This window comes from Taudactylus pleione, unplaced genomic scaffold (genome assembly GCF_031769625.1).
Source record: "Taudactylus pleione unplaced genomic scaffold, aTauple2 ptg000559l, whole genome shotgun sequence".
Classification (NCBI taxonomy): domain Eukaryota; kingdom Metazoa; phylum Chordata; class Amphibia; order Anura; family Myobatrachidae; genus Taudactylus; species Taudactylus pleione.
In genome coordinates this window covers 1,033,131-1,050,030 of record NW_028284961.1, presented here as the reverse complement: position 1 = coordinate 1,050,030, position 16,900 = coordinate 1,033,131, and the positions used below count along the sequence as shown (strand labels likewise).

Sequence of the window (16,900 nt, the reverse complement as noted above, 5' to 3'; positions counted from 1 at the left end):
GGAAGAGGTGGCTCTTTCCACCATTTGCACACCCCCTGCAAGTGCTGAAAGGAGCACCCACAGTCCACTTGCTGATATGCAAATTGAAGATGTCACTGTTTAAGTACAACAGGATGAGGATACTGGTGTAGCTGGCGCTGAGGAGGAAGTTGGCAAGGAGGATTCTGATGGGGATGTGGTTTGTTTAAATCAGGCTCCGGGGGAGACAGTTGTTGTCCGTGGGATGAAAAAGCCCATCACGGTCATGCCTGGGCAGAAGACCAAACATTCCACCTCTTTGGTCTGGCAATATTTCTATCCAAATCCAGACAACAACTGTCTTGCCATATGTACCATATGTAAAGATGGAATAAGTAGGGATAGGGACATTAATCACCTAGGAACATCCTCCCTTATACGGCACCTGCAGCGTGTTCATAATAAGTTACTGTCAAGTTCAGAAACTTTGGCTAAGACCGTAAGCAGTCCAGGGACACCTAAATCCCGTTGTCCTGTTGTATCCAAGCGCCTGCAAACCACACCGTCAACTCCCTCCTCGTCAATTTCCTCCTTAGTCAGAATCGGAAGTAGTCCTGCAGGCCATGTCACTGGCATGACTGACTCTCCTATCCGGGATTCCTCCGGAGGATCCTGCATTGCTACGCCTCCTGATGCCGCTGCTGCTGTTGCTGCTGCTGGGAGTCGTTCATCATCTCAGAGAGGAAGTAGGAACACCACTACTTTTACTAAACAATTGACCCTCCAACAGTCCTTAGCGAGGAGGATGAAGTACGACAGCAGTCATCCTGAAGCAAAACGTATAATTGAGGCCTTGACTGCTATGTTGGTGTTAGACGTGCGTCCGGTATCCTGCATTAGTGCAGTGGGATTTAGACAATTGATGGAGGTAGTGTGCCCCCGGTTCCAAATCCCGTCTAGATTCCACTTCACTAGGCAGGCGATACCGAGACTGTACAGAAACGTCAGAAAAAGTGTCCTCAGTGTCCTGAAAAATGCCTTTGTACCCAATGTCCACTTAACCATGGACATGTGGACAAGTGGAACAGGGCAGACTAAGGACTATATGACTGTGACAGCCCACTGGGTAGATGTATCACCTAACGCAGCAACAGCAGCAGCGTCACCAGTAGCAGCATCTCAGACACGCCAGCTCGTTCCAAGGCAGGCTACACTGTGTATCACCGGTTTCAGTAAGAGGCACACTGCCGACAACCTCTTAGAGAAACTGAGGGAAATCATCGCCCAGTGGCTTACCCCACTTAGACTCTCCTGGGGATTTGTGATATTTGACAACGCCACCAATATTGTGCGGGCATTACATCTGGGCAAATTCCAGCATGTCCCATGGTTTGCTCACACAATAAACTTGGTGGTGCAGAATTTTCTGAAAAGCGACAGGGGCGTGCAGGAGACGCTTTGGGTGGCCCGAAAAATTTCTGGCCACTTTCGCCATTCAGCGACTGCGTGCCGAAGACTGGAGCGCCAGCAAACACTCTTGAACCTGCCCCGCCATCACCTGAAGCAAGAGGTTGTGACGCGGTGGAACTCAACCCTCTATATGCTTCAGAGGATGGAGGAGCAGCAAAAGGCCATACAAGCCTATACATCCACCTATGACATAGGCAAAGGAGGGGGTATGCACCTGACTCAAGCGCAGTGGAGAATTATTTCCGTGTTGTGCAAGGTTCTCCAGCCCTTCGAACTTGCCACACGTGAAGTCAGTTCAGACACTGCCAGCTTGAGTCAGGTCATTCCCCTCATCAGGCTTTTGCAGAAGCAGCTGGAGAAAGTGAAGGAGGAGCTAAGACGGAGCGATTCCGCTCGGCATGTGGGACTTGTGGATGAAGCCCTTCATTCACTTTGCCAGGATTCCAGGGTGGTCAATCTGTTGAAATCAGACCACTACATTTTGGCCACCGTGCTCGATCCTAGGTTTAAAGCCTATGTGGTGTCTCTCTTTCCGGCCGACACAAGCCTGCAGAGGTGCAAAGACCTGCTGGTGAAAACACTGTCAGCTGAAGCAGAACGTGACACTTCAACAGCTCCTTCTTCATTTTCTCCCGCAACTGGGGCTGCCAGGAAAAAACTTAGGTATCCTAAGCAACCCGCTGGCGGTGATGCAGGGCAGGCAGGACCAAGTTTGGACATCTGGTCCGGACTGAAGGACCTGGCAACAATTTCTGACATGTCTACTGTCACTGCATATGATACTGTCACCATTGACAGAATGGTGGAGGATTACATCGGTGACAGCATCCAAGTAGGCATGTCAGACAGTCCGTACCTGTACCGGCAGGAAAAAGAGGCAATTTTGAGGCCCCTTTACAAACTGGCTCTATTTTACCTGAGTTGCCCCCCCTCCAGTGTGTACTCCGAAAGAGTGTTTAGTACAGCCGGGAACCTTGTCAGCGAAAGGCGTAGGAGGTTGCTTCCACAGAATGTGGAGAAGATGATGTTCATCAAAATGAATTATCAGCTCTTCCAGGGAGACCAGCCTCCAGAACGTACAGAGGGACCTGTGGTGGTGGATTCCAGTGGGGATGAGTTAATACTCTGTGAGTATGAGGATGTACACAACACTGAAGAGGGTGAGGAATCGGTGGATGAGGAGGATGAGGATGACATCTTGCCTCCGTAGAGCCAGTTTGTGCAGGGACAGATTAATTGCCAGCTTGTTTTGTGGGGGCCCAAACGAACCAATCATTTCAGCCACAGTTGTGTGGCAGACCCTGGCGCTGAAATAATTGGTTTGTTAAAGTGTGCATGTCGTGTTTATACAACATAAGGGTGGGTGGGAGGGCCCAAGGACAATTCCATCTTGCACCTCTTTTTTTTCTTTGAATTATGTACAGTTTGGGGCCTAGTTTTTCAAACTGCCATCCTGTCTGCCACTGCAGTATCACGCCTAGATGGGTCACGTGTTTGTGCCGCCCACTTGTGTCGCTGAGCATAGTCATCCAGCTACCTCGGTGCAACCTTTTGGACATAAAAACACTATTGTGAGGTGTGAGGTGTTCAGAATAGACTGGAAATGAGTGGAAATTAAGGTTATTGAGGTTAATAATAGCATAGGAGCAGAAAAACCTACAAATTCTGTGATTTTAGCTGTTTTTATGCTTTTTTAAAAAAAAAATACAGATCCAAAACACAAAACCCAGAACCCAAAACACGGAAGGGTGGTTTTGGCCCAAAACACGAAGAAAGATCCAGATCCAAAACCAGAACACAAAACACGAAAAGTGGCCGGTGCACACCCCTAGTAATAATATGCATATATATTTTTATATTTATTCATCTACTTTTTATTATTATTTACTTACTTACTTTGTCTTACATCTATATAGAACACACTTATCTTGATTTGATGCTTAATTTTTTCAGAGGATATAGTATTTGCATTTAATTTATATTTATTTATTATTTTTATCATCATTATCCATAAACGAATAAAGTACTAATGTGCATATACTTGGCTCCCCATTTATATGAGAATATTCTTTACATATTAGTGATTACTAAATTTGATGTAATGGTGGAGTGCTATCCTATATTTGGTCAATACCATTGTGACCATCGGGCTTGCGACGAGACCCTTGTGGTAGGGTGTCGTTACCACAAGCCCCAGAGTGCTTTCGGCTCTAACAGAGCCGAAAGCACTCCCACTGACATCACTTGTGATGTCAGTGGGGCCGGCCCCAGATGGGAACGCCTCTGTCTGAGCAGCCACGCCCTCGGCCTGCCCACCAAAGGGGGCGTGCTGTCACTCAACATCGACAGCATGCGCCCCCTTTGGTATGAGACCTGGAGTGATGGCTTGGCTGTCGCTATCCGGGTCTCGCGCATGCGCAGGATGTGGCCGGCTCCATACGCATGCACACTGGGCCACCGTCGACCCGCTTGCGAGCGCTCAGCGCTCGCGAGCGGGTCTAAATCAGGCCCTGAATCCGCTATGACATGACTTTGTATTCAGAGAGCGATCTTTATTGCTTGTTACTTGTGAGGTCTGGAACAATTCCACTATTGACATTTGAGGTCTTTATGGGCATATGTTCTATAATATGTGATATATATGTGTCTTTTCTCATTTCAATTTTTAACCATTACATGTTTTTTATTCATATGTTAGTTTTTATGGTATATTACATTTATGTTCTGATGCCTTGATAATCCTATGTCTGTGTTGTGTATACACTAGATAATTCTCCATGTGTAATCTCATAGATTTATACTGTGACACCATTAGACAGTTACGACGGTACATGATACACTTTTTATGCCAATCGATTCCCACATATAACATGGCACTTTGAGAGGGCTAAGTATTAGTGGATGCGCAGACTGTAAATTATTTTTTTACATTTGTGATTGTCACAAATTTACACAGAATTTGTCTATGCTGCAACCATACTGATCTAGCCCCCTTTGTGGGTGCATGCAGCGCTGGGAGTATTTCTTTTTTTATTCACTCATTCACACTGGCAGTTTTGTGGATAGTAAGAAAATACAAATGAACATCCAGTGTACTCTGTGCTGTTTTTGTTTCACGTTTCTTACAAATCTCAAACATCTTTATCTTTGTCAAAACTGCAAGATAGTTTCAGTATTGGGCTGTTAGTACAGCACCCATGTCTTCGGTTAATCTTTTCCTGTAGTTCACCAGCTGACCTGTTTCACATTTCTCCACAATGTCTCTTACCATCATGTGTCATGGGAATTCCTTTTCTCTGGACCCAGGTATACAGCCTTCTGCTCCTCTGCGGCCACACTACACGTGAGCCCATTCTCCCAGATTGTACAGTTCTGTTTGTTTTTCAGAGGTAAGTGTCACTGTTCTAACTTGAACCAGTGCATCCACAACTTCTTTACCATCTAGTCCAGTGTGGGCATTGACATGGCACACCGACACAGGCCATGTCATATATATAATAAGGGCAAAGTTGTGCCCTTATATTAAGGCTGCATCTAAAAAAAATGGAAATCTCCATAGAGAAATACAGGGTTTTGGGGGCATGGTGTTTAAGGGGCTATACCTCAAACGCATTTGGAGGTACCGAGCTGAAATTTGGGATGGATGGGTAGAATTGTCGCTTGGTGCTTCATGCCAAATTTCAGGCCAAAATAAACAAAATGAGTATTTGGGAGTAATCTAATGCTCCAACTGTCAGTTATTACTAACATTCTCAATTAGGACCACTTTTCTGCTGTTCTCTATGGGTTTTTTTTTTGGGAAGACATAACTCAGGGTAGGGGGCGAATTTAGACTTGGAGTTTGTTTTATTAGGTAGCTATTGTGCCAGGGTAGGTGCTTTTGGGGTTCAGGTAAATTAGAAAGTTACAGTTTTTAAACTATTACCTCAAGAATGCGCTATTGACTAGATAGGAAATTTCAACTTGTTGCGCAGCCTCAGTAGGAGCCTCCAGCAGGTGTACTCACTTGGGTGCACAAAGATGGCTGTCGTTTACAGGCTTTAGCGGCCAGTGGGCTCGTGGAAAGAAGCACCCATTAGCTGCAACGGGACCCGGGAGAAAGGGGATGGTGGCGGGCCATAGTGTCGGCAGTGCAGGCAGCTGTGCGGGTGGTGGTGCTGCAGGTGTTAGGACTTGGGGAGGTAGCAGCACACTGATGCAGGCTCAGATTTGGAAGATCCGTGATACCTGCTTCTGTGTTTAAAAAAAAACTGTTAAAAAAATGGCATGGCCCCGCCCCCCAATAAACAACCAGCACCGGACTTTGGAGACCCAGTACTGGTTGTGCTAAATATAGGGGACAAACTATGTAGGTATGCCCTGTATTAAGCACAACCAGCACCAGGCTTTTCAGAACCAGTCCTGGTTGCCAAAATATGGGGGGCAAATGACGTAGGGGTCCCCCGTATTCAGTGCAACCAGCACTGGGCTCTGAGCTGGTCACAAGAATCAGCATGCATGGCATTACAAGCCTGCTGGTACCTGTAGTTCCACAGCAAAAGCAATATTAAAAAACACACAAAAAAGTAAAATTTTATTAATACATACATGCACACGCACATGTACTCACACATGCATACACACTATCTCATATACTCACCTAGTATCCCTGAAGCCAATCTGTCCTCTTCTCCAGTAGATTATCCAATGGAGTGCCTATAATAAAAAATCCATACTCACCTCCTATGCGTGGATCTGTCCTCTTCATTCCAAAGTAGGCAATCCAGGGTTTTGGCAATAAAAAAAATGTAAAAACATGATCCAACGGTGATCAGTGCTTCAATGATGTCCTCCATGGCTCCGGTCAGCTGGTCTCCCATCCTGCACTGTGACCTGGTCAGTTGCTGCATAGAACAGCTGACCGGGTCACAGTGCAGAATGGGAGACCAACTGACCGGAGGGAGGACATCAACGGAGCCCCGATCACCAGCGCTGGACTCAGGTAAGTTTTTTTTTTTTTTTGGCAGTGATCAGCATGTGGTCTGTTTAAACCACACAGCTGATCACTGGGGCTGGCTACAGGCTCTGCTCTGCCTGTTAGAGCAGAGCAGTAGTCCAGTAAATGGGGGAGACCCTGGATAACGCCATCTCCAGGTGGCGTTATTATCAGAGGGCTTCCCACGGTATTTTTGCACATTTTATTTTTAGTAAATTTCAGGCAGATCGCATTTCCCATTTTTTTATTACCAGTTATTTATATAGCGCACACATATTCCGCAGCGCTTTACAGAGAATATTTTTGGCCATTCACATCAGTCTCTGCCCCAGTGGAGCTTACACTCTATATTCCCTATCACATGCTCACACACATACACACTACGGTTAATTTTGTTTTGGGAGCCAATTAACCTACCAGTATATTTTTGGAGTGTGGGAGGAAACCGGAGTACCCGGAGGAAACCCACGCAAGCACAGGGAGAATATACAAACTCCACACAGTTAGGGCCGTGGTGGGAATCGAACCCATGACCTCAGTGCTGTGAGGCAGTAATGCTAACCATTACAACGTCTGTGCTGCCATTTCCCATCTGTTTACTAAAAATATGTGATAATTTTACAAATTCTACCCCAATTGCCCTTTAGTAGATTTAGGTAAAACTAAAATAATGTGAAAAGGGTATGAAAACACAAAACACCCTTTTTCACTTTATTTTAGTAAAAATCATGTTAATAAATAGAGCCCAATAGATTAAAATCTTTCTTGTGTTTTAGGGATATAGAGCACCCAGATGAAACCCATGACAACACTGGGGGAACCTACAGAAGTCTCATAGATACAATATGGCTCTAGTTAGAATTTAATAGTACCAGTGGTAATCGGTATGAAATACCAACAGTCGGGATCCCGACAGGGTTAACATACCAACACTTGTTGGTTGGTATGCTAACCCTCCGCCTCTCCCAACCCTAATCTCCACTGTAGTGCCTGAACCTAACCTCCCCCTCCCCGCACCCTAAACCTAACCCTCCCCCCATAGTGCCTAACCTTAACCCCTAAACCTAAACCTAACACTCCACCCAACCCTGTTAATTACCTTCAGCATCCCGGCGGTCGGGATGCTGGCTTAGGGATTCTGGCCGGTGATGGTATTCTGGCGCTGGTAATGTAAGTGTCGGTATCCCGATCACCTGGATGCTGAACACATCCCTTACCACTGCTGCGAGGCAGCAATACTATCTATCATGTCACAATGCAGTACTTATATAGTAAAATATTGTATATGTTATGTGTCTCATGATGATATATAAAGGCCATAAAAGCAATGTATGTGTCATTTCAGGTGTATATCCTATTGTTGTTCTCACCCACAAGACAAGCGGGAACCTTACTGATACAGAAAACACATTCAGGAACATGGGCGTTGAAAGGATCTTTTCATTTGAAAATTACACTGAAAACGACACTCACAAATTGAGAGGAAGGCACGAGGAGGTCCTAAAGTTCTTATGTGAAGTTATTAAAGATGTTCAATTTCGTGCTGGACAACCACGGGATCCTGTGAGGGAGATGAATGACAGGAGACAATTTGTTCTGAAATTTGTACATGAAAGGGAATTAAATGTCCAAAGAGTAAATATAGAAAAGCAGAACGCAATGGAGAAAGCTATGATGGAGAGGATACTAATAGCAGAACGTCAGGCATTAGATGCGAAGGCACAGAGGGAACAACAATTGCATGAAGCAGAGTTACAGAGGCAAAGGCAAGAATTTAATAGAAGTAGAGAGACTAACCAAGCAAGATTTCATCAAGAAGAAAATGATGCTGGTGCTGAAATACATTATAATAGCGAACCAAAGGAAGGAAGTGGAGGATGTTGTGTGCTACTTTAGAGAAAATAATTACCATTAAGACTTGATTTTCATGTACCCTAAATTTGATGTGAATACTTATATTCCCCCAAAAAAGTTGCTAAAATCTATTCTCCATCACTTGCTCAATGACACAAAATAGCGTCTATTGAGACCATTTAAAAACCCTAAATACCTTTAGCAGGGCTATTTGGGGGTACCAAAATTGAACCCCCATGTCAGAGCATCTTTATGGGGGTGTCAGGCTGATTTCACCAAAACTGCCAGAACTTTTCGCCAATTTCCAATTTGTTTTCGCACATTTGCAATTGAATACGGGGATACGCGGGGTCGTGCACGATATAATTTTTCGCCGGCAAAACCTCAGATGACATTGAAAAGTCTGGACTCTGACTTTTCGCTCCAAATTGATTATGGGCCTAGGGATAAAAAGTCTGTAATTATATTATCACATTAGGACTTCTGGAAGAAAGTTTCTAATTAAAGTTTTCACAAAGCGTCTTCACTGACCGCATGAAATGTGTCCTTATGTTATAGAAGCACCAGAGCAATAACATTACCCTCCACTGGGTAGTTGGGAGCAAATAAAAAAGTGCAAGTAACTTTGCACCACAGCAAATCCATGCAGCACTGCAGGAGGGCAAACATAATATATGCCTAGAAATTTAGATTTGGGAGGGATATGTCTGAATTTCAGTGTAAGAATAAAGCTGGCCAGCATTTGTGGGTTACATGCAGGAGCAACCAGTATTTACCTTGCATGCAGACATAACAAATCTATGTGCACCCCTGGTAATGCAGCATGGTTTCTCTAGGTGCAAAGTAACTTGCTTTTAAGGGTTTACTCCCAACTCAGAATTTGCCCCACCGAGTGTCCCACATATATCGTGTAATCCCTTTTCCTGTCAGCATTTTATCTCCAGTGTATGTAAGAGTCTCCCAATGGACAGCATCAAACTCCTTCTATCCAAAGCATTGACCACTTATTATGGTAATCGTATTCTGCTCCCACCTGAACAGGCGGCAAATCAGCATCTGTCAGCTAATGCCCGGAAGCCACTGGAACAGGTCCCGGCAGCTTCCAATCTTATTGAAATCTGCCCTAAAGTGATGACAATGGAAATTATTCACATTATCTAAAAGCAGCAATGTATTTTCCTTCACAGTCTTTCATGTTAATGATAGTTTATCTCTTATCTCTGGGGATTATGAAGTATCTTGAATAATTAAACTTCTGACAAAGTTGTCTACATTCAGTAAAAATAATCTGCTGATGTCTTTTCTATAATCATATCTACTGTACATGTAAATGAATACTGCATTTTATATATGTACTGTGGGCCTGATTCAGAGCCAGATGCTCTGACAAGAGCGCTCGCGCTGAATCAGGGCCGTCCTAGAAAAAATTGGAGCGGCCTCCTGGCCGCTCACATAGCTGTGGGTGACCACCCACAGCTTATGCGAGCGGCCAAAAAGATGGTCTTGCGGTAGGGTCTCATTGTCGGCAAGCCCGGAGTGCTTTTGGCTCTATCAGAGCCAAAAACACTCCCACTGACATCACTAGGGGGCCGGACCCAGACGGTAGGCGTCCCATGGGAACGCCTCTGCCTGGGCAGCCACGCCCCCAGCACTCCCACGCGTGCTGTCAATGGTGAGTGACAGCACGCCCCCTTTGGTGCGAGACCCGGAGCGACGGCTTCCCCATCGCTAGCCGGGTCTCGCGCATGCTCACGACGAACAGCCTCCGTCGTGTGCATGCGCACTCGGGCAACATCGACCCACTTGCTAGCGCTCAGCGCTCGTGAGCGGGTCTGTATTCGACTTCCTAAAGCTGTTTTATATCCTGCTGGATGTGCTGGGGTTTGGATTAGCTCGGCGTACTGAGTAAGAATAGCTAGCTACCATGTTTGGTTTTAGCTCTACCTTAAGCTGCATACTCACACAACAATTTTGTTACCAACGATTTTATGAACGATTTTAAGAACGATTTTCTGTCAGATTATCTGTCAGATCTTTTAAAGTGTAATGAACGATTTTTTTGAACTACAAATGATTTTTCATATTCCCTTAATGAAAATCATTGAGTTGACAAGTCTGACTGAACTACAAACTACAAACTACAAACGTGAACGCGCATGAACGATAATCGTCCATCGTTTGACTCAGAAAGTGAACGATTTTTTCAAACGAATATTGTTAAATGATATCGTTTAACGATAATCGTTCAAAAAATCGTTGTGTGTGTATGCAGCTTAAGTCATATGTTATTAACCTAAATAATCAATGTACCCTGATTACTAATTGTTCAAATAAAATACATAATGCTACATCATTGTTTTCACATTTTCTTTTAAGTCTCAAAAATGTATTTTATTACAAAACAGGACTGATTATGTAGAGAAATAAGGAACATTGATGCAATGAAATTTTTTTCCTGTACATATTATACAGTGTTTATAAATCAGTTCACCTATACTGGCTACCAAAGGCAGAATGGCCATTGATGGGGTAATACGGCTATTGGCAGCTGCTTGAGCATTTTTTTTCTAATCTTATAGAAAAGGGGGGGTACAGTGCTCTAACTTAATCTGTCAGGGTCCTTAGCAGCAGGGCTGGCTCGAGGCATGTTTGACCAGTGTGTTCGAACAGGGGCATCACCCTAAAGAGGCCACACCCCTGCCAGCCATTCCCAATTTCAGCGGGGCAGTCCCGTTTTTCCAGGAAATGTCCCGCTGCACCACCAAAGTGTCCCATGGGCAGTCAGGATGTTGGCCACTTTTACTGCTGAAGCCTTGCGGCAGTGCCAGCCCCTGGGAAGAAGAATTCAGTGCAGGGAGAGAGCTGGGGGCAGCCCAGCTACTGATGTAGCCCCCAGCCTCATGTTAAATGTGAGGCATGCCATACGGACACACCCACCAAATAGTGCCAAGTTTGGGGGTGTGGCATATGGTAATTAGGGCACACCTCCTGTTCTCAAATATCTGTAGGTCAGGTGTTCATATACATCCCAGAGCAAACTAATGTCTTTGGTTCACGTTGGATGGGTGTTCTTTTTAAATCTCAGCCCTATTCACCTTTCCTCTCCACCTGAAATGTAATATTTTGCATAGTATTAGGAACTTATAGTAGACGAACACTACTGATTCAGTTTAGGTATGTGTGGTATTCCTCCTGCTAGTTTCCTCAGTCCCGGTGCTTTAGGTGGTGGTGCATGGGGTTTAAACACTATACCACAATATATAGTGATGTATTACCATATAAAACGAATGTGCACCAGTGTTTAGAACAACACATTTAGTGGTACAATGGATGAGCTAATAACTCACTGAGTATCAAGATACTGGTTCAAAAAGTGGTTCATAAAAAGTCTCTATTCAGAGTATACAGAGCTATATCTTACTGTTAATAAAGTCCAGCACAAAAATTTTCCATGATGCAAGTAGGTATGGGGTATGTCCCAACGCATTTCATCCAAAAAACAGAAATTTTCAAGGTTTTTTTTATAGTGCCTCTAGCAGGCCAGGTTCAAACTGATGTGGCTGCAGGCAATCTAGATCTGGCCCCTGACAAGAACAGTTTGCACTCCCAGCTTCAAGTGCTGTATATTCAGCAGAGATGAGTGGGTTCGGTTCTATGAGAACTGGACTCACATGAACATAGCGATTCTGAATTGGATCCAAATTAGCCTTGGCTCTTCCCATCTGACTAGGATCCTAAAACAAGGCAAAACGTAATTAATCCCATGTTGTATTCTCACAGGTTTTTCGATTGCTTATAAGTCCCTCCCTGTGGTGATCAGTACCATTTGTTTAACTTCAGATGTGCTGAGTTGTGGCCTGTGCTGATGCTATCCTGGTGCTGTGCTGTCTGTCCAGGGGCTGTGCTGTCTGTCCAGGGGCTGTGCTGTCTGTCCAGGGGCTTTGCTGTCTGTCCAGGGGCTGTGTGTGCTGAGTCCATCCAAGAAATGTGCTGTCAATCCAGGGGCTGTGCTATCTGTCCAGGGGCTGTGCTGTCTGTCCAGGGGCTGTGCTGTCTGTCCAGGGGCTGTGCTGTCTGTCCAGGGGCTTTGCTGTCTGTCCAGGGGCTGTGCTGTCTGTCCAGGGGCTTTGCTGTCTGTCCAGGGGCTGTGTGTGCTGAGTCCATCCAAGAAATGTGCTGTCAATCCAGGGGCTGTGCTATCTGTCCAGGGGCTGTGCTGTCTTTCCATGGGCTGTGTACTGAGTCCATCCAGGGGATGTGCTGTCCATCCAGGGACTGTAAAAAAAATGTCAAGAATAAGTTAAAAATAAAATAAAGAAATAAGAAGTTAAAAAGTAGTAGTTTTTTTGTGCTGTACCTCAGTGTATCCATATAAGTACCGTGATGCTGCAGACCATACCCACGTGTGTATCCCTAACACACAAGTACTGTGACACTGCAGGCCATACCCCAGTGTACACATACAAGTACTGTGATGTTGAAGACCATACCCAAGTATGTATCCCTAACACACAAGTACTGAGATGTTGCAGGCCAGACCCCAGTGTATCCATAAGCTGTTAGTCTTGTGATGCTGCAGGCTATACCACAATGTATCCATATAAGTACTGTGATGCTGCACACCATACCGCAGTGTGTATCCCTAACACACAAATACTGTGACGCTGCAGGCTAAACCCCAATATATCCAAATAAGTACTGTGACGCTGCAGGCCATACCCCAGTGTATCCATATAAGTACTGGGATGCTTCAGACCATACTCCAGTGTATCCATATAGGTACTGTGAAGATGCAGACTGTACTCCAGTGTGTATCCATATAGGCACTGTGATGCAGCAGGCTATGCCACATTGTATCCACACAAGTGCTGTGATCAAGGGCGCCGAGAGGGGGGGGAGTGGGTACAGATTACATGGGCCCGGGGCTTCCTGAGGGGCACGGTGGGGGCCCGGGTATGGTGCCAACCCCCCCTCCCTCACAGCAGCCCAGCACACAGTGATCACAATGATCACGCCCCCACTGGCTTTGAGCAGGGCTGAGGGGGCTCAGAGCGCCCCCCCTACCCAGCAGCGCTGCAAAGATTTTTTGTTCTTTTTTTTCCTCGGGAAGGGGGTGTGGCCACGCCTCCCACGATTAGGCCATGCCCCCTGTTACCTGGGCCCACCGCGGCTCTTGGCGGGCCTGACTGTGATGCTACAAGCCATACTCCAGTGTATCCATATAAGTACTGTGAAGATGCAGACTGTACTCCAGTGTGTATCCCTAACACTCAAGTACTGCATGCCACTTCAGTACCCAAGTGTATCAATATACCGGTAGGTACTGTGATGCAGCAGGCTATACCCCAGTGTATCCATATAAGTACTGTGATGCTACAAGCCATAACTCAGTGTATCCATAAAAGTACTTGATACTGCAGGCCATATCCTAATGTATCCATAAGTACTGTGGCACTGCAGGCTGTACCCCACTGCATACACAAAAGGTGTGTGACTCCACAGTGTCATTTGCAAAAAAGTTTTAAAAAAAATAAAAAGTAAAATAAATATATTTGTTATTATACTGTTCCATCCAGTGGCTGTACTGTGTTGTCCATCCAGGGCCGTAACTAGGGTAGTGGCACAGGGCACAGCAGGGCAGTGGTGCTGTTTGGGCCTGTCAATTTTCCTGTTTGTTATCATACTCACTTGTAGCTTCCTCTTCTTTTATCCCCAGCCTCTCCTGGCCTCTCCTATCTCTTCCCTGGCCCTTTCCCATGAGGCCATGGCCCTATCTTAAGTCGCTATTTAAAAAAATAGGGGGGGCGCCAATGAATTCTCTGGCACAGGGCACCAAAAAGTCTAGTTACGGCTCTGTGTCCATCCACTCCCTGTTCTGTCACAAACTGGTGCTGCAATGAATCCATAGCCCACTGCATTCACTAACTTCACATAAACACTGTCAGTTGAAAACTAAAGTAGAAAAAAGTTTTTTTTTAAATATTTGATTCTATTTTTACTTCTACTGTTCTGTGTGCTGTACCACAGTGAGTTTGGTAATGTGCAAAGCTCTTTGAACCCCCACAAGTGTGAACTGAACTGCAAATTTAAAAATGGATAATGATCACTTTTGAAGAGAAGAGTAGGAGCAGCAACCAAATACTTTCGCTGCAGCTGCTTCCGCCAGTCATGGTGATACTAGTCCTTCAACATCATCTACTAAAGCCGATGCCAAAAAGCATAGAGGGTTTAAGTCAGGGCACCTACATTAAAGAACCAATAATTTACAGTGGTAAAGAAAAAAACACCTCTAAAAAAGGGTAAGTATATTGCAAAAAAAATTAATTGACAATATGCCATTCACCAGATGAAGTGGCAAGAAAATGAAAAATTGGTCACATGCCACAAGGGGTATGGCCACTGAAAAATGGGGCATGTCAGCATGACACACATCCATTTCTCATCACTCTGGGAACATTCCATTCCATATGCACCTTAATGCAGTGCCGCTTATACAGTCCCCCCTATGCAGTGCCCCCAGTAGTGGTCCCCCTTATGCAGGTCCCTAGCAGTGTCCCTTATACAGTACCCTCAGTATGTAATGCCCCCAGTAGTGGTCTCTCTTATGCAGGCCCCCAGTAGTGCCTCTTATACAGTACCCCCAGTGATGGTCCCACTTATTCCTGCCCCCAGTAGTTCCCCTTACACCATGCCCCTAGTAGTGGTCCTACTTATGCAAGCCCCCATTAGTGTCCCTTATACAATGCCCCCAGTAGTGGTCCCCCTTATGCAGGTTACCAGTAGTTCCCCTTATACTGTGCCCCTAATAGTGTACCCCTTTTGCAGGCCCCCAATAGTACCCCTTATACAGTGCCCCAAGTAGTAGTCCCCTTTTTGCAGGCCCCCAGTAGTGATCCCCCTAAACAGTGCCCTATATAGTGCCCCCTGTAGTGGTCCTCTTAATACTGTACTCAAATAGGAGCTTCCATTCACCATTTGCGCACCCTCTGTAAATGTGGTGCTGATGAACAGCATATGTCAATATGCTGACGTAGAAATTGAGGATGCTAGTCTGGAGGTGAACCAGAATGAGGGGGATATTTATGTAGCTGACTCTGGTGCTAATAAGGATGTTGAGGAGGATGTTGTTAATAAGGTTGTTTGTGTAAGTCAGGCACCAGTGAAAGCAGTTGTTGCCCATTGTCATGCCTGGGCATAACATTAAAAAATGAAAATCTTATGTGTGGAATTATTTCTACCCAAATCTGGACAACTGTCAAGCCATCTGTGGCACTTGTAAAGCCACAGTAAGTAGAGTTAGGGAACTCAAACATCTAGGAACCTCCTCCCTGTTATGTCATTTGCAACGAGTTCATGGAACATTTTTAGGAAATTCAGAAACTGCTGCTACAAAAATAACATCAGTCAGTCAAGCATCAGTTAGCTCCCTTCCTTCAGCTAAATCCCAGCTCCTGCAATCTCTATGCCAACACATTCATCTATATCCTAACTAATGATCGGAGGTAGATCTACATCCAGGATAAGGCTAGGTGACCCCACCCTTATCCTAGATTCCTTAGAAGAATCATTGAGTGTTAGGCCTGCTGTTGCTGCTGGGGGTGGATCTTCATCCCATAAAGTGAATTAGAAGACTACTAGTATTAGTTTAAAAAAACAATTGACTGTTAAACAGTCTTTTGATAGTGGAAGCAAGTATTACAGCTGCCTGTCACCCAGTTGCACATCGGATCACTGATGCCATGACGGCTGTGCTAGTATTAGATGGTGAAATAATAGAAATTGAGGATGATAGTGTGGAGGAAGTGCAGAAGGAAGATGAGGGGGATATTTGTGTCTTATCTGACACTAATGAGGATGTTGATGATGAGGATGTTGTTTGTGTAAATATGCCACCAGTGCCAGCATGTTCTTGCTCATGATAAAAATAAAAGCCATTCTCATGCCTGTGAATAAGACCAGAAAAGCCACATCTTAGGTGTGAGCTTATTTTAACCCAAATCCTGACAACAGTTGTGAAGGCATCTGTACCATTTGTGAAGCCAAAGTTAGTAGAGGAAGGGTCGTTAACCACCTAGGCACCTCCTCCCTGTTATGTAATTTGAAATTAATTTAACAAAATTATAATAATTTGTTAATAAATAACAAGCAGTCCAGTATCAGCTACCAGCCATTTGGAGCAGCACATCAGAGGATGTGGCCAGGATGAGAGCAAAGGAGGATGATGGAGGACAGGGTGTGGCTGGGGTGTGAGGGAAAAAGAGGATGATAGAAAAAAGGATGTGGCTGAAGTATGTGGCAAGGAGGAGGGTGAAGGAAGAGAGCATGTGGCAGTAGTGTAAGTAATGGAGGAGAGGATGGGGTCAGGATCTTGAGGGAAGTAGAATAATAGTGAAGAGGATGTGGCTGGCATGTGTGGGAATGAGGAGGGTAATGGAGGAGAGGTTATAGCTGGGGTGTTACAGAAGGAGCATGATGGAGGAGAGGAGAGGAGTTGGCTGAGATGTGAGGGAAAAAGGATGATGGAGAAAATGGGGCAGGGGTATGAGGGAAGGAGGGTGATGGAGAAGAGGATGGGGCCAGGATGTGAAGGAAAGAAAATGGTGGATATGATGTGAGAGAAGGAGAATGATGTGTTATGAGTCG

General features: G+C 45.1%; 1 protein-coding gene across 1 annotated transcript in view; it reads left to right on the top strand.

Annotated features, from left to right (window-relative positions):
• LOC148481840 (uncharacterized) overlaps positions 1 to 8,299 on the top strand; it is a 63,539-nt gene extending 55,240 nt beyond the window's left edge. The window contains exon 4 of the mRNA XM_088452923.1: positions 7,749 to 8,299. Coding sequence (XP_088309049.1) covers positions 7,749 to 8,299 — 551 coding nt within the window. The remainder of the gene's footprint in view (positions 1 to 7,748) is intronic.
• Positions 8,300 to 16,900: the final 8,601 nt, after the last annotated feature.